The sequence below is a fragment of the Diadema antillarum genome, unplaced genomic scaffold (assembly GCF_040938485.1).
Source record: "Diadema antillarum isolate AM-2024a unplaced genomic scaffold, OU_Dant_1.0 seq00000356_RagTag, whole genome shotgun sequence".
Lineage (NCBI taxonomy): Eukaryota > Metazoa > Echinodermata > Echinoidea > Diadematoida > Diadematidae > Diadema > Diadema antillarum.
Window position 1 is genome coordinate 219152 of NW_027271362.1, and position 25828 is coordinate 244979.

Here is a 25828-nt window from a genome sequence, read left to right on the forward strand (position 1 = left end):
GACAAACCCATGGGGGTGTGTGAAAATAACACCACTCTCATGATCGAAGCAGTCAGCGATCTAATAAAGAAGAGGGAGAAGGAGCAACCAGCGCCAGTGCCGAGAAACGACTTGGCATTAAAGACTGAGACACTCCCTAAAAGCGAACAGAAGGTGGACAGTCAGCCTTCTGACAACAAGGAGGACACATCCAAGGAGGGTACGAATCCTCCAGACGACGGGTGCACACCAGCCAGAGAGGCATCCGAACCAGAGACATCTCAACCGCCACTACCTAGTTCCGCAGCTTCGCTTCTGTCATCCACGTTCCAGAAAGGACTGTACGTGAATTTGAACGTGAATGGGCAGGAGGTGATGTTTCTGGTAGACAGTGGTGCATCGCAGTCATATGTCTCAGAAGAAATGTACCTGCGAATGAGACCCGAGCGAAAGCCACCACTTGAACCAGTGACAAGCATCGTTCGTCAAACAGATGGATCTCGGCTGAAAACAAAGGGACATGCTACCATGCAACTTCAGCTTGGCTCCTGCTTCTGCCATGTTGACTTGGTAGTAGCTGACATAAGAGCTGAGGGCATCCTTGGTCTGGATCTCTTGATTGGTCTGGAAACCACGCTCGACTTCGAGAACATGCAGCTGCATACTCCATGGGTATCTCTCCCATGTATAAACAATGAGAGACAGATATGTGCAGCAACGACAGCACCGACGTTGGTAGAAGGGACAGCGCCAGCCAACCTTACCAGCCTTGCTGAGGACGACACAGAGACCACGCCTCTCGACGAAGGTATAACTCAGAATTGTGTGCCGCCACATCTGGTGGACTTCTGTCAATGCAGTTTGACAGAAACTCCCCCAGAAAGCAATTCATCGGCATACCAGCTTCTGAGAGACGACTCAGAGGTGTTCTCTACAGGCCGAGCAAGGACACGTGTCAGCGTCAGCGCGACAGCACCAGTGGTTGCGGGAAAGCTACCTAGTGGACATCGCCGGTGTGACGACTCTTCCTCACCTGCACGCTATTCTCGGTCACCGGGAAGGCCACCTGATTATCTACCCCGATCGAGGAGCCGCTCACCTTTGAGGCACGCCCGTTCTTCTCGTCGTACATCGAATTCATTCTGGCACACCATGCCAGGGTGAAATGTGACATTTCTCGTGTCGACCTGTCTGCTGCAAGGGAGCAGCCAGGTCAGGAAATCAAACGAAGAGACTGTTGAACTCTTAAAAGATGATTTTGTGAAGAACAATTAGTCTATAATATGACAATTGGACAGTTTTGAACTAAAGACTGTAGCTGTCTCATTACGTTATTATGGACTGTACGTAGAGTTTTGCAAAGGAGCAAAACGTTCAATAATATTTGTAGTAGTATATTTTGTTGTCATTTTTTGCTCTCCATGTGTTCGGCTCCAGGGACGAAGCCTGCATGGGGAGGGAAGCCATGTAACGAAATTCGGTGGAACCGATTCGATTTAACCGTTTCGATTATAATTTGTTATGATCGATAGTGTCTATAACATAGAAAGGGGCACAATATCGAAACGGTGGACAAACGTTTCAAGGTGGTAGTGCATCATTATGAGTTTTAACATTTATTATTAAATATGTGGTTACTTGTTTGTCGTGGACAAGTTTGGATTATCTTAATACCAACTCCGGTTTAGACCGATGATACATGCCGAGTTATAGTAACCATGTACAAGAGATAATGTTAAAACATATAATCATTGTACGAATTTTGTAACCACGCCAACATTGTAAATAATTTGAATGACAACTGCAGGTATTTTCTGCGTCGCTTACGGCCGTGCGGGATTGCCTCCTCATTCCGCGATAGGAGGAGAGGCATATAAATTGGCCGTTGTGTGACATAGTCCGCAACAAGCACCCCGTGTATGATACATTTCCAATGTGTTGTTAATGTTCACTTCTATGCATAATAAACTGTACATATGTTCCTGAATTGCTGTCCTCACTGTGTCTTCTTGAGGGTTCTACCATAATACAACAACTTGGAGAATGGTGGTACATGTTCCTGAGTTGGAGCGCCGTTCCTGAGAAGACCAACTAGCAAGTCATTGGATTTCGGGTATAATGGTAATGTGACTTGTCGCATAGTCCGTGCCCAATCCAAGTTCCAGTCGTCGCCGTTGGATTTCGGGTATAGTGGTAATGTGACTTGTCGCATAGTCCGTGCCCAATCCAAGTTCCAGTCGTCGCCGTAAGATGTTGGGAATAGTGGTAATGTGACTTGTCGCATATGCCCTGTGCCCAACCCAAGTTCCAGTCGTCGCCTGAGGAAGTTGGTAACGGTGCCGTCAACGATACCTGTGCCACCATATTATGGATGTGAAAGGTGTTCCACGTTAGCGTGACTGAGTTGGTAGCAAAAGTTGGTAGCAGAGTTGGTAACAAAACTTGGTAGCAGAACTTGGTAGCAAGAGTTGGTAGTAAAAGTTGGTAACAAAATAAGTGTACCAAGTTAACATCCTCTACAAGTGACGCTTTGGAGTGACATACGTTAAGTGATGCTGAACTTGTATGTGTGCCGCTTGTGTTGGTGAGCTGCTTCTGACACAACATAATACATGGTAGCATAAAGACTAGTAGTTTTAATAATTTAAAGGGATCGTTGTAAACTGCAACAAAACGAACCCCGCCTACTCGGCCATCCTGACACGGCTCGCGGAGACATTTGTACAAACAGTCAAATACACTCACGACGAGAAGGCGAGTTCGTCACACATGGTGTCAGGAGTGGGATCCCTATTTGTAACTTTTGTATGAATTAATGTAGTTAACTGTGTTTTCACTATGGCACGCGAAACGCCATTGTTGGAGTTGTCACTTTTGCTGGAGAGCAAGATCAGCGAAATCGACGACTTAATTGCCCAGGTGTCAGAGTCGGTGCGCAAACAAACTGAAGTAGCACCAACTTCGGTTTCTAACTCACGCTGCTCACCGATGACACTTGGAGGGCGCCCTAACCAGTCGTCACTGCCACCCTCACCAGTGGTGTCACCTCAGCTGTTTGGAGATGCGAATAGAGAGGTGGAGTTGTCAGCTTCGCCATCAGCAAAGCTACTACCGCAGCAGCATCAAACTCCAATGCAGCAGGCGCATTCATCTCGTACAAGTGACCAGCCTGTTACATTTGGAGGACAACCAGATGTAATGCCACACCAGTTTGGCCTGAACCAGCGACGTCGAACAGAGCTCTGGGACTAGGGACGTCATTATGATGTTCAGGGCAACGGAACCAGCAAACCGGCTGTCATACCAGACAGATATGATGGCAAAGGATCTGTGCTGGATTATCTTTGCCATTTCGAAGCTTGCGCTGGAGTTAACCGCTGGACAGAAGTGGAAGCTCTTCAATATTTGGCTGCCAGCTTGAAAGGAGCTGCTGTCAAAGTCCTAACACAGCAGACGGGACGTCAGTTGACGTACCAAGAACTTGTGAACCGCCTGAAGCACCGCTTTGGACCTGTTTCACATTCAGAAGTATTCCTGGCAGAACTGCGTACCAGACGACGCAGACCGAAGGAAAGTTTGCAAGAGCTAGGACAGAGTATTCGCGAGCTTACATCCATGGCATATCCTGAATTCGAGGAAGCGGGCCAAGATAAATTGGCTCGAGGTCATTTTCTCGATGCAATAGTTGACCGGGATATCCGAATCGGCCTCTTCCGGGCTCAGCCTCGTACGCTCGACGAGGCCATCCAAGCTGCTCTCAACACAGAAGCCTTCCTGCGGATGGAGAGTGACCGTCGGCAGTATAACCGAGTCTTGTTGTCACAGGAGGAAGAACAAGATGTGGCTGTGAAGGATGAAGACACTGCTGACAAACCCATGGGGGTGTGTGAAAATAACACCACTCTCATGATCGAAGCAGTCAGCGATCTAATAAAGAAGAGGGAGAAGGAGCAACCAGCGCCAGTGCCGAGAAACGACTTGGCATTAAAGACTGAGACACTCCCTAAAAGCGAACAGAAGGTGGACAGTCAGCCTTCTGACAACAAGGAGGACACATCCAAGGAGGGTACGAATCCTCCAGACGACGGGTGCACACCAGCCAGAGAGGCATCCGAACCAGAGACATCTCAACCGCCACTACCTAGTTCCGCAGCTTCGCTTCTGTCATCCACGTTCCAGAAAGGACTGTACGTGAATTTGAACGTGAATGGGCAGGAGGTGATGTTTCTGGTAGACAGTGGTGCATCGCAGTCATATGTCTCAGAAGAAATGTACCTGCGAATGAGACCCGAGCGAAAGCCACCACTTGAACCAGTGACAAGCATCGTTCGTCAAACAGATGGATCTCGGCTGAAAACAAAGGGACATGCTACCATGCAACTTCAGCTTGGCTCCTGCTTCTGCCATGTTGACTTGGTAGTAGCTGACATAAGAGCTGAGGGCATCCTTGGTCTGGATCTCTTGATTGGTCTGGAAACCACGCTCGACTTCGAGAACATGCAGCTGCATACTCCATGGGTATCTCTCCCATGTATAAACAATGAGAGACAGATATGTGCAGCAACGACAGCACCGACGTTGGTAGAAGGGACAGCGCCAGCCAACCTTACCAGCCTTGCTGAGGACGACACAGAGACCACGCCTCTCGACGAAGGTATAACTCAGAATTGTGTGCCGCCACATCTGGTGGACTTCTGTCAATGCAGTTTGACAGAAACTCCCCCAGAAAGCAATTCATCGGCATACCAGCTTCTGAGAGACGACTCAGAGGTGTTCTCTACAGGCCGAGCAAGGACACGTGTCAGCGTCAGCGCGACAGCACCAGTGGTTGCGGGAAAGCTACCTAGTGGACATCGCCGGTGTGACGACTCTTCCTCACCTGCACGCTATTCTCGGTCACCGGGAAGGCCACCTGATTATCTACCCCGATCGAGGAGCCGCTCACCTTTGAGGCACGCCCGTTCTTCTCGTCGTACATCGAATTCATTCTGGCACACCATGCCAGGGTGAAATGTGACATTTCTCGTGTCGACCTGTCTGCTGCAAGGGAGCAGCCAGGTCAGGAAATCAAACGAAGAGACTGTTGAACTCTTAAAAGATGATTTTGTGAAGAACAATTAGTCTATAATATGACAATTGGACAGTTTTGAACTAAAGACTGTAGCTGTCTCATTACGTTATTATGGACTGTACGTAGAGTTTTGCAAAGGAGCAAAACGTTCAATAATATTTGTAGTAGTATATTTTGTTGTCATTTTTTGCTCTCCATGTGTTCGGCTCCAGGGACGAAGCCTGCATGGGGAGGGAAGCCATGTAACGAAATTCGGTGGAACCGATTCGATTTAACCGTTTCGATTATAATTTGTTATGATCGATAGTGTCTATAACATAGAAAGGGGCACAATATCGAAACGGTGGACAAACGTTTCAAGGTGGTAGTGCATCATTATGAGTTTTAACATTTATTATTAAATATGTGGTTACTTGTTTGTCGTGGACAAGTTTGGATTATCTTAATACCAACTCCGGTTTAGACCGATGATACATGCCGAGTTATAGTAACCATGTACAAGAGATAATGTTAAAACATATAATCATTGTACGAATTTTGTAACCACGCCAACATTGTAAATAATTTGAATGACAACTGCAGGTATTTTCTGCGTCGCTTACGGCCGTGCGGGATTGCCTCCTCATTCCGCGATAGGAGGAGAGGCATATAAATTGGCCGTTGTGTGACATAGTCCGCAACAAGCACCCCGTGTATGATACATTTCCAATGTGTTGTTAATGTTCACTTCTATGCATAATAAACTGTACATATGTTCCTGAATTGCTGTCCTCACTGTGTCTTCTTGAGGGTTCTACCATAATACAACAACTTGGAGAATGGTGGTACATGTTCCTGAGTTGGAGCGCCGTTCCTGAGAAGACCAACTAGCAAGTCATTGGATTTCGGGTATAATGGTAATGTGACTTGTCGCATAGTCCGTGCCCAATCCAAGTTCCAGTCGTCGCCGTTGGATTTCGGGTATAGTGGTAATGTGACTTGTCGCATAGTCCGTGCCCAATCCAAGTTCCAGTCGTCGCCGTAAGATGTTGGGAATAGTGGTAATGTGACTTGTCGCATATGCCCTGTGCCCAACCCAAGTTCCAGTCGTCGCCTGAGGAAGTTGGTAACGGTGCCGTCAACGATACCTGTGCCACCATATTATGGATGTGAAAGGTGTTCCACGTTAGCGTGACTGAGTTGGTAGCAAAAGTTGGTAGCAGAGTTGGTAACAAAACTTGGTAGCAGAACTTGGTAGCAAGAGTTGGTAGTAAAAGTTGGTAACAAAATAAGTGTACCAAGTTAACATCCTCTACAAGTGACGCTTTGGAGTGACATACGTTAAGTGATGCTGAACTTGTATGTGTGCCGCTTGTGTTGGTGAGCTGCTTCTGACACAACATAATACATGGTAGCATAAAGACTAGTAGTTTTAATAATTTAAAGGGATCGTTGTAAACTGCAACAAAACGAACCCCGCCTACTCGGCCATCCTGACACGGCTCGCGGAGACATTTGTACAAACAGTCAAATACACTCACGACGAGAAGGCGAGTTCGTCACAATATATATATATATATATCGTAGATATGCATAGATTTGTATAATGTGCATGTGTGTGTGCGTGTGTGTAACACGCATAACACAGAGAACAGAGGCTTACTTTTCTCGCTCTCTCAACGATAAAGAAAGAACAACGAACTACCTGTTATTATTACCGATATTCGTGTTTAAATTGACAATACTGTTGGACCATCATCGCTGATCATGGGTGGACGTACAAGAGGAAAGACTTAAAAAGGCAGGGAGACATCAGATAATTAGATAAGTTAGATGAGCATCATCTAGGCGCTGGGGTGTGATTTTCTTGACTTGTACTATTTCTATATGAGACTCGCTTTGTGCATGTGATCCTACGGTCACTGATTCTTTGGTAAAAGGGGTCCTTTACCTTCTCCGCCCTCCGATAGATCATAGAAATGCAACAATTTATTGTCTGTACCGACAAGCATCTCTATGTGATTTAAAGCCGAATTTACCAAGGCAACCTTCTGTGACACTTGCCTTCTTTCTTTGTTGCGTCACAGACTTCAGCACTCCATTGAATGCAGGCTAAGCATAAGAAGAATACTCTTGTTGTTGTTGTTGTTTTCTGATCACACAACTCGTGTTGCAAATCTATAGTTATCCGTTATACCTATACACGTAATGTGTTAATATTGTACAAATTTTTATATGAATATAGTTATATGTATAATCATGCATGTTTATTTGCACACACATACACCCCCCCCCCCCACACACACACACATATTATATATACGTATAAAAAAAAGGTAATCCAACTTTGGAGGGCTACTATTTTGTAATTTTCAGCTGTGGAGAGACTAAGGCAACGTTAGTTGCGAGGAAAGGGGAAACTCTTCCTCTTTCTACTGATACCTAATTATGATGACAAACATCATGCATGACTAAGCACACGAATTTTAAAGGCAATAATGACAAAATGTGCTTTTCTTCCAAGTTTGCGTGTTATTGTGAAGGAACAATGCATGTCTCACTGCGTGGACGAGATCTGTCAATTAATTTAGTGGTCAAATTATCTGGCCAGCCTGCACGGCTGCAGGTTCGTGTTTAGAGTTTCTTCTAACCTGATGTCATAACCTTCAACATGGCCACATTGTCGATTATATTTTCCCATAAACACTAAACCATTATCCATTTTTCTCTCTTCATATCAAAGACATGGTTTGTCGCTGCGAAGATATGTGTTGAATATGAACAGAAAAAATTGACTGTGTGGGTTGGCCTCTGTGGGAGTGACCAAGTTATTAAACAGATGGCCATGTTAAAGATTATGAACCATGAATTTTAGGAGAAACCCTAAACACAAACCTACATTCATACAGGCTGGCCTACTTGGCAGCTTTCATATTAACATATCTCGTCCATGCATTGTTCCTGCACAGTAACACGCAAACTTGGAAAAAGTGCAATTTGTTATCGTTGTCTTTAAAGTTCATGTGCTCAGTCATGCATGACATTTGTCAACATAATTAGGTATTGATGGAAAGCGAAGAGTTCTTTCTTTCTCACAACCAACACTGTGCTCTCCATAGCTGATAAATACGAAATAGTAGCCCTCCAAAGTTGGATTACTTTTTTTTTGATACGCACTGTATATAGCCTACTTATGTGGCAGTAGTAGTATAGTAGTAGTAGTATCCATACACGTCCTTTCTCCTAACCTTGGTGATAAGCATTTACTGCGTGACGCAGCGTACTCTTGAGTCATTGACGAGTGCAAGGATGTAGTCTTTGAATACGTGATGGAAGAGCGGTGTACCTAAGTGTACTATGGTCTAGATTCTGGACTCTTTTCCGTGGTCACAATTACCAACCCATTAACATTCAGAGAGGCTGCTCTTCCAGTCATCCGAGTTATGCAGCCTCCTGTTGGGTCACACATGCTCTAAGAAAAGATGCATGTTTTTTTACTAGCACTATGCACCGTCACTTTTATTGTACATTAGTGACATTTAAAATCATCCTGTTCACCATGTCACCTCTCACTGACGCACGACACTTCTACCATCCCGGGATAGTTTCAAGGAACTGCTGAAAGGGATTACTACTTCAAGGTTCAAGGTTCAAGGATATTTGCCGAAGCAGCTGCTGCTAAATCTCACTATATGCGTCAAGACGAGTGATGGCGCTGTCACGGGGCGATCTTGACAACCTATCGGCACTGAAAATTTTATACTATTGAGAGAGATGGAAGGACATACACGAGAAGTTTTGAAATATGAAAATGAGCTGTTAACTAAATCTCTCCCTCCTGGAGTTCTGTCGAAATGATATCTTTCTCCTGACAGTATGCTGCTAGATACGGTGACTGGTCGCTCTTAATCAAATTGATACACACCCTTACCTCACAATCCACACCCAACGAAAAAAAAAAAAAAGAAAAAAGGACACAATAGCAGGAACGAGGAAAATCCCATGGCTGTATTTGGTAATCGATTATGTCGATTTTCAACAGATGTATAGTGTGTTCTCCATAGTGTCGAAATTTGCGCCTTGGTCATTACACGTGGGGGCTCTAATGTTGAGGCTTGTCTCATGATTTTTCACACTTAAAACGGTGCACGATTCGCTATATTGTTCGGGATTCACGGAACAATAGGCACTCAATGACACACACACACACACACACATGCGGGCGCGCAAACACACACGCACACACACTCATACACATGCACATACACGCAAGTAAGAAAATAAGAGCAAAATTAGGGAAGTTATGGATGGGATTGGGTGTTAATTAAACGTACTAGAAAATCTGCTCCGTGATGGAAGGAGACCAGTATGACCCCGTGGCTGCTTCGACGAACACTTATTTTTTTTTATATCGTTGCCAAGTGAACTGGATTTTGATGCATTTTCCTGATCTGTCTGCTTTTCCCCATCATTACTTTTGAAAGATACAGAGAGAGACATATCATCTTTATCTTAGGCACCGAAATTTGCTGACAAGCATCCTGGTTACATCATAATGGCTCCTTTCTTTCGAATGGTCAAGAGGAGGAGATTTACTTGGTGCTACACTACTGTTGGAATTACGCTTATTATTGTCATAATCGTCGCTAAATTTCTTGATCTGCATGGTGCTTCAAACGGGCAAGTACAAAAGGAAGTTCCCAAAGAATTCTGGCCTTTGCAAGTTATCCAGGTACCATTCAGACACGCAGAACAGAAAAGTCAGCCACAATACGATGGCAAAAACAAGGCGTTTCTCTCCGAGGTATTAGTGGATGTGGTGGGACACGCTAAGCCATGTCATAGCATGGATTCGATGGGAAAACATATCTGCAGCACTGTCCTGTTCATACATTCGTCTCCAGAGAGATCGTCCATTCGGGATGCCATACGCAGGACCTGGGCGAATCGACAACAGTGTCGGAAGAACAGGGTCTGTGCATTCTTCATCATGGGAACCTCCAACGACAATGCTCAAATGCAGGATGTGAAAATGGAGTCGGAGATATACGGGGACACTCTCATCGGTAATTTCTCCGCAGGCAAAAAGACATGTTTGCTGGAAACGCTGCATGGACTTTGCTGGGTCCTCAGCTATTGCCCTCAGACAGACTACGTCATAGAGGCAAGAGACAACACGTTTCTTAGGCTTGATAAGCTCGAAAGGCTCCTCTCCACATTCAAAGAGCAAGGAAAGTCCCGTATGGCTATTCTTGGATTAAGGGTCAACAACTCGAAGGTCCAACGTCTTCAAACGAGTCCGTTTTTCGTCGGGAAAGATGTCCTACCGAATGATACCTATCCGCCGTACTGCTCGCTAGATTCAAGCTACATAATACATCGAAAGATGGCAGAGGAAATTTTCAAGTTTGCATGGAACTCTAATCTGATCGCTGCCACTGACGCATTCGCTGGTATAGTGGCTCATGAGTTGGGCTGGAGCGTTCGCGACAGTGACGCTTTCTTTCTCAGAGATATTGGTAATGACGTGTGCCTTCTCAGCAATAGATTCGCGACTTTAGCCCCGAGAGTAGCAGACACAATTCACCGTATCTGGAACCAGGTGAACAATCATGAGTTCATGAGAAACTGTACGACTGCGGACCTTGACATCATCTACGAGGGTATCAGAGTGAGCAACTCAAAATACCTGAAGGAAGTTTTGCGCCCGACCAAAAACACCAAAGCAACGAGATGTAAGGCAGATGAGCACGTGTACATTGTTGGTTTGGTGAGTTCTCACCCAGAAAGCTTTGCTGCCCGCAAAGCAATCCGAGAGACATGGGCCAGCAAGCCCTACCTACGATCTCTCAAGGCCAATGTGATGATATACTTTCTTCTTGGTCGGAAAAAATCGTCAAAAAGTTCAATCGAAACCGCTTTGCGTGAAGAATCAGACATGTATAACGATATCCTTGAAGGAAACTTCATCGACTGCTTCAAGAACCTTACCCTGAAGCATCTCTTCGGACTCCAGTGGACCTCCGAAAACTGTGCCTCCGCCAGGTATTTCTTCAAAGCTGACGATGACACATTCGCCAACCTCGAGAATATCGTCAATCATCTGCAAAGGCTAGACAGAGAGGACAGAGATCGGAAGCGACTGTATCTTGGCAATGGAGGGATAGAAGAGAGATCCACTAGTCCCAAGTCTCATCTCTTCGTGAGCGAGACGGCGTATAATGGGAAGTATTTTCCAGCTTATTGTGTCGGAGGAGGCTACGTGCTGTCCATGGATCTTGTCAGTCTGGCGCTCGCCGAGGCGTCTCGTACACCACTGATTCCTTCGTTGGATGATGTCTACATCGGCATCTTGATGCAAAAGCTCGGAGTAAAGATGACTCTGCATGAAGGTTTTCAGTATGACGGGGGCCCACAGGACATATGCGCTCTGAGGAGCCCGCATTTCATGGTCTTGCACGCTCATAAAGCCCCTGATAAACTGAAAGAGATATGGAGGGACTTTAATGATCCTAAAAAAGTTTGCATGCAAAATTAGGCGCTGTGATGACGGCAAAGATAGGAATGACTGCTACACAACAGAAGACAGACTAGCTCATTATTCTGTGCGATTTTTACTGCTCATTTTATTATAATTTCATTATACAGTACACTTTCTTTTAAGAAACGAAACAAAATATTAGGGACGATTAACACAGAACAGACGAAGGTCACCTCTAACATAAAATGTCATTTCAGTTGACTTCACAGATACTTATTGTGTCACTCACATTTGTACAAGATAGCATCCGCGATATTGGATTTTGCTTTTAGAGGATCTGCGCTTTGACAACTTAACAACTGGGAATAAATGGAAGAAGAAAGTCATATAATACCGCATGCCCCCCCCCCCCAAAAAAAAAAAAATACAACGGGAACCTTTGCAATGATAACTTTAAAAAAAAAAGAATTAATCCACATACAATTTCAGGGTATGAAACTATAACTTATTACCCACATCTTACAGAAAACCCCATTCGATTTGCTTCAGTGGTCAAAGAGAAATGAGGAGTTTTGTAGAGCATGTTAGGAATCCCTTCTCTCCAAGTTCTGTCCATTGTGTTCACACATTATGCAGTTCCAAGAGTATCCAAGTGCTAAACTTGGAAGAATCAGACCCATGACATGCTCTACAACAATCCTCATTTCTCTGTAACCACTTAAACATATTGAATGGGGTTTTCTGCAAAATATAGCTAAGATATTATATTTCAATACCCTGAAGTAGTATTTAGACAGTTTAATCATATTGATAGTTATCAATGCGAAAATCCGATCGTAATTTTGGGGGGACATACTGGTATTAGTAGAAATTTTCGCAGTCGTTGCATGTGTCAACTGATTTACCTATACCTCCAGCATGCTTATGAAAAGATAATGATGACTCATTACCAAGTATTAGCTGCACTTGGGGAAAGATGGGGGTTATTTCCGCGGCATATCAATGCTCTTTAGTTACGAATACAAAAACGAAACACATCTAAGAAATTATATATGTAACGGTTACAGTTTGTTATTCCGAAAGGTCGTGTTTCCGAATGTTCGTTAATCCGAAAATGACTTTGAGGTTCGTTATTCCGGAGTTTCGTTCATCCAAACATGACATAAGGTTCGTAATGCCGAAGGTTTGAATTGTCTTTTTCGTGGGGTTTTGGCTGTAATGGTCGTATCATGTCTACAATGAAAATAAGTTTTAAAAATCGATAGATCTGTGTAAACGCTTTAAATTTAGGGCACCAAAAGAAAAAAGAGTCCATATCATTATACATCATTACTTTCCATTCTGTATAGTTATCAATGCGTTTGTTTTGTTCGATTGTTTTTTCGGTTGTTTTGATGTGTAGTAGTAGTAGTAGTACTCCATAATTCATGTGTGGTCTTTATTCGAAGTAGAGAAACTGTAAATAAAAGACTTGCCTGGTTTAGGAGGATAATTACGGCGTTACTATTATGGTCTGTCTGTGATCTGCAGGATTATTTATTTCGGTCAAGTGGTGATATCTAATGTTTTATATTATCTTGGGCCTTTTTTTCCGTATTTTGACCTACGTTCTTTCTTGTTTTATAAGAGCCACGGACTTTGTGGTTGATGCAGTAAGGCATGCAATGAGATGAATAATCTATGGCAATGTCAGACAATTTTTGCAGTGTCATTGGTGAAAGGGTATGTGTAGCTAACCTTTTTATGGAAGTGGAAGACATAAGTTCGGTCCTTTTCCTCCGGCAAGAGCATTTTCGTTGGTTCTTTAGTTTAGAATATACACTCATGTCTTGCCAGCCAATTACCAGCACCAGTTAGAAAGCTCTCTACCATTTTATTTTAAACATAGGATCCATAATTCACTTCAATTCATCTCAGAGCAGCTTCAGGATCAGTACAGTGGGTCTTGGTTGAATTATGTTTGCCTTAGATTACTTTGACGAGGTGCAGACGTTGATTGTTTGCTTGGTACGTCTTTACAGACCTTTGTATGTGCAATCTGGCTTTCGTATGGTTTTTCGAGTTCGATGAAATCTTCGTAGTGCGGTCGTGGAAAGACACACCTAGCACAAGCAAGCAAGATCAGTCAACATTGATGGCGTAGAAGCTACTAAAATTCACAAACAGATTTGTGTTGTTTTATCATGTTTTGTTTTTTCGTTTGATTACTTATGTTATGACGATATAACCGTTGATATGTCATAGAACAAAGTGTCAGCTTTTTAATGTTTTAACATTGATTTGCTTTGTATAATTACTAGCAGCTCCGGTTCTTGCATACTGCAGTGGACTCCCGTTATAACGAAGACCTCGGGACCGGCTGTTCTCTTTCGTTATATCGAAATTTCATCATAACCGAAAAAATAGACAATAAAAATACATAGAGGGGACGATGTTGCGGCCTGAATTTTTACTTTCTTGTAGCCGGAATTTCGTTATAACCGTGTTCGTTATAACGGGAGTGCACTGTATTAGTTATCTATATAACAATTTCTTCCAGAGAATGTGCTTATATAATTGTTATCGATATAATTTTCTCACAGGTTAGCGATTACTCTTAACAAGTAATAAAGAAATCTTTAGCATCGCTACGAAATCATCGTTATGTGTAGGCCCAGTTCTTGTATGAAAATATCTCCATGTGCCTGTAAACCATTTCCAGAGTGGTTCATGACACGACTGTTATCTATGGAAAATATTGATCATTTTAATCGAATGAGTCGAGTTCGGGAACAGGTTCGAATCTCAATCGGTCTCACTAATTCATATTCGAAAAAAAAAAAAAAAGATTAGCTTCAACCTGGCCTTGTAGGTTACAAGCTGATTTTTTTTTCAAGATAGGTCTAAAAATGTCTTTAGAGTAAAATACATGTACTAAAATTCCGTATCAATCCTCCATGGGTGTTTTCTAAAGTTCAAGATGACGTCCAAAATGGCTGCCATTTTTATTTTTCTCATAGATTTGCACGTATGTGTTTAACCCCACAATACATTTCAAATATCTAAATGAATATTCGGATGAGAAACGAGGAACCAGATAGAATACTTATTTATAGATTTTGTAACATATCAGAACCAACGAAAACCGCTCGAGCTCTTTTATGGATCGAAATGGCAACTATTTTTGGTTTTTCTCATTAAAAATTGCAGCTAGGAAGCCCTAATACACACTTTTAATGTCCAAATGCATTATTATGAGAGAAACCCGGTTAAGTACTTATTCACAGTTATTAAAAATACAATTAACATTGTCGACACTTGAGCAATTCTAGAAATCCAAGATGGCTTCTAAAATGACCACCATATTTTGTTTCTATCATATCTTTGCAAGTAGGCAACTCCAATACGCAGTTAAATGTCTGAATATCATCATGTTTTCAACAGGATGAACCCAATGAAATACTTGTCAAGGGATTTAAATCACAAGTGTGAACACAACCGATGAGTCCTGCTCGAAATCGAAATGGTGTCCAAAATGGCCGTAATTTGTACTGTCAACACAAGTCTGCTTCCAAACAAGTCAGTCATACAAATTTAAGCTTGTTTCAAGATGCGAGGGCATTCTAAACATAGCAAAGTTAGATGCATACTCAGAGGCTATAGCTGAATATTTACCTTGGACGTGCACAAGTCATAATAATCATAATGGATATTAAAAAGGATTGTTGTACTTCTTATTTATAAGTAATGATTGAATGTTGAAATGAAACTTACCACATAGTAGAATCAACTTCATCTTTGTGGTAAGAAAGTAGGCTGGTCCTGAACTTTCAACTCATATGCTTGAGGTGAAGAAAATAGACCATGTCGTACAAAACGTCACCCCCTCTTTTTAGCCAAATAGGCCCTAACCTAACTGACAGTAAAATGTTTCCAAAGCATTATAAGTGCTTATGACAAAATTTCACATTTTGTTCAATTTATGCAGAATAAATAATTCTGATTTTCAATTCAAGGTTTGTTTAATATTGAACGAATGAAAATCGGAAATCAATGATATATCGGAACTTTCTCAATACGTATTTTATTGAGTTTCATGTATTTTAAAACATTATTAGGCATTTAGATATTTCTTAGGGGTAACCTGCTTGCAAAGTTATGAAAAATACCATTATACATCTATGACGGCCATTTTGGATTTCAGAAACAGCCAAAGTGTTTTATTGGTACTTTTGTGTGTTTCAAAATCTCTGAACACATATTTCTTCGCGTTTCTCGTCTTTCAAAACATATTCACATACAGTAAAAGCGTGTATTGGTGATACCTACTTGCAAAGTCATGTGATAAACAGGACAATGGCGGCTTTTTTTGGACGCCATCTTGGATTACGTAAAATGGCTGATTTATGAGGATTTTTAGTCTGGCATTATTGATATAACTCTGGACCTCTTCCGTCAAAAAAAACAAAAATCAGCTTGTTATTAAAAAAAAAAAGGAAAATGTCTCGGTTTGAGTCTGATATCACCTAATGTTCATGGCCTGTGGGAATGCTGTGCGTTGTAATGCTGTATACGTTATAAATGCCATTCCCTTTATTAGAAAAAGCAGACTCTGTCCCTCTGATACGACATGCAGGTCTCATGTGTGAAAGAGTATAACCCACGCATGTAAAGGCCCCTCATCGCTCATTTGTCGCAAAGAGCAGGGTGCGTATCAATTTACCACAGCAACCAATCAATAATGCAACGCCGCATCACAAACATGGTTTCAAGTTTTCACACGTTCACAGCACTATACATCAACCACCTGTTGCGTATTGATGCCTACATGTATGCGATGCCATAAATCTAAAGGCTGAGAAAAAAACCCGAAACAAAACAAAAAGTAAGTAAGCGGTGAATGTATAACATGAACAGACTATCTAGATCGTGAACAGAGAAATGGGAAGAGGAACAAGAGATCATGGGCCAAAACCAGAGCAGCAAGACACGACATAATTATAGTTATAGACTCAACAAAGTTTAACGAGTTAAGTAATTGAAGTAAAAAGGGGCTTGAAATTAAAGTTTACAAAAGCATAACTCAGTTCGAAATGTATTATCTTTTGGGTAAAATTTTTTTCAATTTCAAGGTAAAGATATCAAAATCTAAAGCTTCTTATATATTGCTATTGAGTAACTTCCAAAATTTTGGGGCAGAAAAAAGAATATACACATTTGGGGAAGAAATAATCGTGGCCAAATAGTTTAAATTCAATTTTAAAAAATCGCTGGATTTGCCGGGAAGGATATAAATGGACAGTTTTCATTGTGGTGAACATTGAATGAAATACAGGAGAGAATTGTCGAGGAGTTTGCACATAAATTGTCCTAAGTGCAAAGCATACAAATCGTTGATCTTTGAAATGATGTTTTCATGTGAGTATGACAGCTCCATGAGTCATTACAAATAATACGAAGAGCTTTTTGTAATGATATTCTCTCTAGGAACGAGGAAATGTGTTTATCCAGGCGAGTATGGCATAGTTTACAGAAGGAATCATCAAAGCCGAGTAAAACGTGATGGGAGCGTTTGTGGGAAGACAAATTTAAGTTGTGTGCGTTTTTCTTAACACGACATAATGATATAGTCAATAAATGAATTCCCAGTAAGCTTATTCTTAAGAACGAAACAACGGAATTTGGCTGAATCACCTTTTTTTCTACAACTCGTCGTCCAAGAGAATATCCCGAGGTAAAATATCCATGGAGTTACTGATAAGCACACATCTACTTCCTCTTTTTGGGGTAAATGTATTCATTCATGCATTCATTCATTTATTTTTCATTTCCAACAGAAACATATAGATATATTACAGGAAATGAATACAAGTACATAGATTTCATAATTTACAAAATACAAGGATAAGTTTACAGAAAAATTGTAAGTATACCAAAATGTTGGAAATGGGGAGGAATGCTAAAAAGCTGGCCTTGTAGGGTGCATTCCCCCCACACGTAATACAAGAAAGTATATGATCGATTGACTGATATACATTGAAAATGGACAAAACAAAGAAACTAAGACAAAAAGACCTAAAACTAACCTAACTAATCCGAAACTTCTTCAGTCGATAGGAGCTAATGCATCACCAATACATTGGCTCTTATCGACTGAAGTAATTCTATGAATTCAATATTCAAAGTATCGATAAATACATCAGGATCAGATTCGGACAAAAACAACATAGTGTCATAAGAACGATAAAGTATACTTGATGAATTCGACATATCGTTGATATAAAGAAAATGGTCCAAGCAAGGTTTTTTAAGGAACACCGGAACTGACGTTTTACATATTAGTTGTATAACCACTGGTATTATATGAAAGTAGAAATTGGTATTCTTTGCGTTTAATGATGTAGGTCCCAAACCACTCCAAGGCCCTCCTCGAATATCATATAATGTAATGATTTAGGTATAAGCAATGACTTTGAGACTTTTCAAGGAAGGTAAGTATTGCATGAGATTTATTGTGATTTTGCCGAAAGCCAAATTGATAATTAGACATGATGATTCTATGAATATCTAAAAACTTCAAAAGCACTGAACAAACATTTTTTGTTATCATTTCGAAACACACGTTAACAAGGATATTGACCTATAATTACAAATATCTTTCCTATCCCCTTTCTGGTAAACTGAAATCACCTTTGAAATTTTCGTGGCGTCTGAGACCATATCATTTCCTGTTAATCTGATTAATTCCATAAAACAATTCCAGAAATGGGTAAAGGGTGAACGTTAAAAAATACGTTATCAAGAATTCCTTAATGATTACTGAATGAATGAATGAAGTATAGAATGTTTTTACACATTTCATGCTTGATTGTCATCAATCATCAATTTGGATCGTTTTGTCAATAACTCCAGTCACAACGCTAATCATTATTACTTTGATTACAGCTGAAAATACTCAAGATGTGGAATTTCACTTAGGTGACAGACCAGTATCCCATTTTAGCAAGGTATTCGTGCTTCAACATCATGCATGCGATATTCATACAATGTGACAAAACTACCATCTTACTAATAGTGTATTACAGAGCTGATATACCGAATCTTCAAAATCATAAACGTACAGATTGAAGACACCACTGAATAAGGAAATATTTTGTCAGCCATGAAAAAAAAAATGTTCAAGCACCATACTTCAGTACGCATTATCATTTCAGTAGGATTAGTCACGGAACACAATGTCGGCCAGTGGAATAGTTGAATAGGTAATGTTAAAGTTCTAATTTTGAAATCATATTACGAATGAAATTTGCTACTATTCAATTCCCTGTAAAGCGAAAGAGTTCGAAGCATGCGAGGTGCTCTGACTTAAAATCATAGATATTTCGAAATAACTGTAAACGGATCACAACACATCGTATAGATTTCTGATTTATAAAGCGACGGCAGTTACATACTGTGGTTTGCGCCCGATGTTACCGCGCTCTTCGCTAACTATTTATAATTCAAGCTTTTAAAAAGTCAAACATAGCTGCCAGTGTTGTTTCACGGTAAGCTTCTTTGTATTCCATTCAGACATACGTACAACTTTTCAACAAACAAATTTCCCTAAAAGATTTACGTATTTTCCCCCATTTTTACATTTTGAGACTGACCGATAGAAATCAATACCATGACATCCTTGTTACAGCAACTTGCTTGTGAAATAACATGTCAGGATACGAATAGAAATGTCGAATTCCTATACATTTTAAACTATCAGCCTAACTAACACTACAGGCAAATTATCAGCCTAACCAACACTACAGGCATGCACTTACCGTCTTGTATAATCATAACATCCAACAAGACAATTTCTGCACAAAGTACCAAGGTAAAATTTCCACTAACGATTTGCAACATTGACTTGCACAACATTTATCATGAAAGATTTCAGAGTTGCCAAGAAATAAACGAAATTGAAGAGTTTGGTTGAGGGAAACATTGAGTTTATGTCGCATATTCAGTTTTCGATCTCCTAAAAGCCCAAATATGCTGCTGATGACAAGTAATGGTGCACATTACGTCGAGTTCCCATCAAACGCATTTAACGATAAAAACTTAGTGATGCGTACAGAAATCTAACACGAAACACAGAATCCAATCCATTAGTGCCTTTCTGACGTGAATATCATACATCACAATAAGCACGATAAAGTAATGTTATTTTTTTTTTCAAAATAACATCCCTGCCTGCGAAATTAAAAATCTGTCCCACGAACCGTATCTTATTACAAAGTTCAGAAACTTTGTAAAAGTTGCTCCAGGAAAAAAAAAAATCATATTGAAGAATTATGACATGGTAATTCAATTGGCTGAAAATATATTTTCTGAACTGGTTTCAAATCAAACCTCTAGTCGAGAATGCTTCGTGTCTCGGCTCTCTTAGTACAGTCGGTAGAAGTGTATCTTAATTGGGTCTTGTGTTAGCCTTGCTACAACGCAAAGAGAACGTAAAGAGATCTCCCTCGATACTAGCATGAAATGACTGTCTATATTATACAAATAATTTTGATAGATGATACAAATCATGGCGAAGCACATACGAATACTTCCATACCATCGACACGGAGTACAATACTAAATCATTATTACCATCGAACTACAGTTTCGATCGCCATCGGCGTCATTACTTTCCTTTGTATGTGTGCGTGAGTGCTCTTACTGTTTCCAGATGTTTATGTGTGATTTTTGTTACTAGTATATTCATTGGCATCGACACGATCAATAAACAAGATGACCAGCAATAATAGGTCTACACACAACAAAGACTGCAGTTGTTTTCCAGTGGAATGTGCAATAGTGTTGAATTGGACCTCAATCGTTAGACATGTGTTAGAGGAAACGCAAAGAAACAAAATTGTAGTTTAAATTTTCTTGTCTTGTTCTTTTTTGTTCAATAAGGCCTTCAAATTCCGTTCATCCTAATTACGGTAAAAGTTCAATTAAAGTCGCATAGGAATAAAACCTGTTTCACACACTTTCCAAAATCAGTAATATTGTTCCAATCAATTATGAATATCAAATTAGTTATAATGTTGGACTCTAACATTAACAAGTCTCTCATTCCGCTGTCCACATTGTAGACCTTCATCATTTTCATCATATCATTCAAGGATTTGCAGTGATTGACTGCCATCCACTCTCACAATTATAAAGCTAGGTGTAGATTATTACACATTACACTACCGATAATATACTTTGATACTGCCAATTAAACTTATACTTGCATACTTTCATGCGTATTTCAATTGTCTAAATCATACATCGTGTATAAAATAACGAGTTAGGTAGTTTCATGCATTTGGATGAATCACAATTTTACATATTTTGTACATTTTGATAAAGGCTGCTAACAAATAGCAGTATGCTAATCGAGGTTGATCACAATAAGGTTGATCACAAGAACCAATATATAGAGCCTATCAGCAAATAATATTGACTGAAAATATACATCTTTCATATATTCTAAAATGATAACACATATACAGCACATATTATAATAAAAATGACAGCAATGACCATGACAAAAAAAAAGAAGATGAGTAAAAAATATTGAGAAATATCTAAAATAACAAATAATGACCATCGTGATTTCTTTTGTGTGTGTGAAATTGATATTCCTCAATTAAATATTGTTGCATGGTGGTAAAGATTTTGATCGTAGGTCCTCATCCATTATGGATATCTGTCCGTGGTTTGTGCAACCAACCAATTTCTCTCTCTCTCTCTCTCTCGAGTCTCTCTCTCTCTTCTTCTTCTTCATCTTCTTCTTCTTCTTTTTTTTTTGGGGGGGGGTGGGTTATTTTACAGTTTTCTATTTTATTTTGTAAGCAATGGGGTTGGGCATGTTGAGGATTTTTTTCTTGGTTTGACAATATACAAACGTCGAAACATTCAACTAATACACCCAACCACATTACCAGAGTACTGAGTAGCTTCATAATTTATTCTTGACCAACGCATCCGAAATCGAGCACGCGATGCCTTGCTAAAGCGTTAGAACTGTTCATCATCCGTGTTTTAGATCCAATCTCGGGTAATTTATAGTCACTGTGTAGCGGTCATGTTGAAAAAAAAAATAGCTGCCATTGCATTTCTTTCCACAATTTTGAGGAGCGCATTATCTAAAATTAGTTTGAAATCAACCGGTCTCCATGTGTGCCAAATTTGATGCTTTTTGACAAAGCTGAACAGCAAATTGCCTGATCCATTTGACAGGTCGGGTGGACTGTAAAACCAACTATCTTTCCTAAATCTAGCATTCGGGGCATGTTCATCTAATCCATACAATCCATGACAAGTTCAGGGATATAGCATTGCTATCAAATGGCTATTATGGTGCCGACAGGTTTCACCCAGACAGTTTCCAGTCTGTTTATACCAGACAGTGTAATCAAAAGAATGCAATTCGTAAGCACGAAACGAAAGAGAGGAAGAGGAACACGGAGGTGTCACCGACGGGTGGTGCAGCTGCTGACGTCCTCAAGCGTCGCGCACACACACTGCAAGTCCACCTTTCGCAGCTTTGCATGTAGTATTTTTCCTGAGCCTGAACTTTGCACCGACCTTTTTCACGGAGAGGCAACCCTGTCCCTGGTTGTCACCAACCCACTCTGTGTACGACAAAGAAAAGGAGAAGCGAATTCAGCAGCTTATACATGTTGATTTAACAAACACACACGAATAAAATGGAATGATATTTCAGAAAATCTCTATAGTTTGAAATGAACAGTCAGTCATTGGATTTGTAGAACATTTGAAAATACCCAATGAAAGAGTTTTCATTATTATTTCACTTTGAAAGAACTGTTCCTTTCATTAATTTTACTTGATTTCACTCGATATAGCATCACCGCGACTCCAATAACTTTAATGGCCGCAAATCAGTACAAACTGAAAACGTACCAACTCTTTCGACGCCAAACTCGACCCAAGGAAAAGAGTAATGAACGAAATGCACGTATTGATTGCAGCATCTTGATGTGATGTAGATAAAGAAGTCATGCAGCGAGAAAACAGTAAGTGTCAATCCTTCCGAGCTATCCCGCCATTTGCCTGTTATACATTGCTCTACATACGACAATGGCTTTTACGTGTTGGTTGGTTTATGAGCATCACCGCGCCTAAGATGGCGAATGGTCGGAATACTCACAAAGAGTGGAGACTGCATGAGCACTGTGTGCAGAGTGGAAATAATGTACAACTATCAAGTAACTGAGGTAAAAAAGCATGCGCCTCTCCTTGAGCACTTTACAGATTGGATTTGGCATTTGGTAACATAAATCATATGGTGTAATTTTTATCATTATCATTATTACCCCGAAACACATGTAGATAATTCACACGTAAACATAATGATAACAACTAAATAGAAATGAAAATACTACTGACTACTTCCAATACTGCTACTAATGATAATGATGATAACAAAGGTAACAAATATGATGAGTCTCATCGTAATAACAAAAATAACAATGAATGTTTTTTTTTTTTTCATGAGATCCATGATATTCCTTTTCTATAGATGCTGAAATAATCACAATGATTATGCTGCGTACCTATAGTCGCATCCTGAAACAGTGACTCCAGCCGTACAGCACCATTAGGACCACAGCGCCATCTGCCGTTTGACCTCGTGACCTTCTCTGGGACGGAGTTCCAGCAACATGAGCAATACAACCACACGTAGTCGTTGCTTCCGCATCGAGCCAAAGCCGCCTCTGTCAGCGCCGTGACGTAAGACCGAGAGTGCGGGACGGGCAACAGCGCCTGGTGCTTTGAGTTGCATTTGCTTTTAGCTGTTGGTCTTGTCATCTTGTTGCAGCCGACGACAAAAATTTCTACGTACGGACATGTTTCGTTTTTAGGATTGTCTCTAATTTAATGACTGAAAATATATTTCATTGCTTAAAAACAGGATGAAGGGCGACAGAGAATTTCTTTGGTGTTAGATTTTGTCTTTTAAAATCATACCCAGGCAGAAACACTAACTAAAGTGCATATAACCTAGCTGACATGCACGATGCACATTTGCTGTCATTTTACAATATAAAATTTCCCGTCCAAAAATCCTGTCACCATCCATCCTGTTTTTAAGCAATATATACAATAACTTTGGCAATCCTAAAAACAAAATGAACAGACATGAACACTTAAAAGAGCACTTTCATGTAAGATCATTATGAAGTTAAAGTAATACAAATGGTTCAAGAGGAATTTGGCAGTGAATAGAAAATGATGAGGTTCAAAAGTAGGCACTTTACTGTTCTGAGTGGCATGATTTCACAGAAAACTTTTAAAGGATGTCTATAGACATAGATTTCCGTCAGAATGAACGCCGCATGTGTATCAGAGGCTACTTCCGTTACCAAATTACCATTTCCTCACTATTATTTTACATTACACACAAACACACATACTTTTATTTCAAATACAATGTAAATTAAAGAAAGACAATTTACTTGATGGAAAATACACATAACCATTGCTTGAATTAGGGCATCTGGGAGAAGGAAAACAGAAACAACAACACAAACTTAGAGCAAAACTAGGAAACAGTAAAGCAAAGCGGAAGGTGATATTGCTGACTGTTCTATGTAACCTTTACCTGCAGGGACATGTTGTTGCAATGCAGTTGTGGTAGAAGATGTCGACGGCGACCTTTCATTTTCACGTGTCGTCATTGTTGGAAAACCTGACGGCAAGTTATAACCTTCTGCCAATCTTGACGTAGAGGGCGTACCCCAGGACAACGTCGAGCGTTCGTCAGTCTGAAGGAGTGCCTGTGTAGATCCTGATAGAGCCGGAATGCTTTGAATATAGACGGAGCTGCCTTGCCTTGCCGTCGGTGTAATGGCAAGGGTGCGTCTATCGTTTTCACTTCCGGTCATCATCCGAGTAGACGTCGAGGTTGGATCAAAGTCCGTTCCGGGAGCAGTCCTTGCATACCTTCCGGTGACGTCATCAATGTCTTCTAGAGAGCAGATACGTCATACAATTCGTTTTGTATAAAGATGTTCTCCCTTTCAAAACGTTCGAAACATGAACTAAGGGCAAATGCATGTTTATAGAATGTCAAAACAAAGTGTCACCCCTATCAAATGAGTATCTTGTTAATCTTTATAATTTAGAGACATAATGATAACAATGTACCCGTGCATCACAAAGCCAACAAAAAGTCGCACACACATTGACTTTCTGTGCGACAAAAAAAAAAAAAAAAAAAATAGACTAAAAATCCAGGTATGATGACTTTTTGTTGGTTTTGTTGCCGGGTCACATATTACACCTTCGTATTTCAAGAAACACTGGATGAAATTGATCTAAGGAAAAAAAAATAACCAGAAATATCGTTATGACGACTGGTATGCCTCCGCCATAATGCATGGTTCTCATTACAGGTCTAAAGTACAATGTCTTAACAATGTGTGATGACAGTTGCAAGAAAATTTCCACAGAATCTCTATTGGGTATTATTATGTGTATATCAAGTTTCAAGGAAAATCCTGCAGGCATTGCATATGTATAAGAAAAGTAGAGACATTTTGGGGAGATGAGCTTGACATTTGACCCATGACTCCCCAAAATCCCTAGATAATCACTGACAGTCAGTACATGTATATATACTAAGCTCCACGAAGATACCTTAAACCATTTGCGAGATATAGAGTAAAAATTAAATTTCAACATTTTGACTTCACCTATGACCTTTTACCTTTGGCTTCATGACCCGAAACTCTCTCTGGATAATCTTTATTTGCCTAGTACATGTATACACTAAGTTTCCAAGAAAATACCTTCAGGCATTGCATGGGTATGGGGGAAATACTGAAATTTTGAGCGTTTGACCTCCACCTTTTGACCTTTGACCTCAAGCATGTGCACCTGAAAGTTGATAGGCACAACTTTGCACACCCATACATATACATGCCAAGTTTCATTAAGATACCTCAAACACTTTTTTAGTTACGCTGTCCACAAAATTGATGACGGACGGACGAACAACTCGAAAACATAATGTCTCCGCCACCACTTCGTGGCGGAGGCGGATAAAAATCCTCTATGATAGAGGAGGCAACTGTGACCTTTATAGGTAATCATTTAAATATTTCAAGAGACGTCGATATAAAATCATTAAAGTAATAGCTTTTTTTCCCCTAAAATACATTATCCGTATCGGCTCATTGCGCAGTATAAGCTTCATTGCTTGCAACTAATTCAGGGAATGCATGTTTATTACTAACCGTGTATTATCAGAGGAAGGCACACTCTAACAGCGTTTTCCAGCGTATGTCCAGTAC

At 40.5% G+C, this 25828-nt stretch overlaps 1 protein-coding gene across 1 annotated transcript; it reads left to right on the plus strand.

Moving 5' to 3' along the window:
* The first annotated feature begins 9875 nt into the window (after positions 1–9875).
* On the plus strand, positions 9876–11567 carry LOC139731066 (lactosylceramide 1,3-N-acetyl-beta-D-glucosaminyltransferase-like). Its single transcript, XM_071641946.1, has one exon. It carries the CDS (start codon positions 9876–9878, stop codon positions 11565–11567), a length of 1692 nt encoding a protein of 563 aa, XP_071498047.1.
* Positions 11568–25828: the final 14261 nt, after the last annotated feature.

Excerpts from the sequence above, each read along its gene's own strand:
- LOC139731066 (XM_071641946.1), top strand. The coding sequence starts at position 9,876 with ATGGATTCGATGGGAAAACATATCTGCAGCACTGTCCTGTTCATACAT.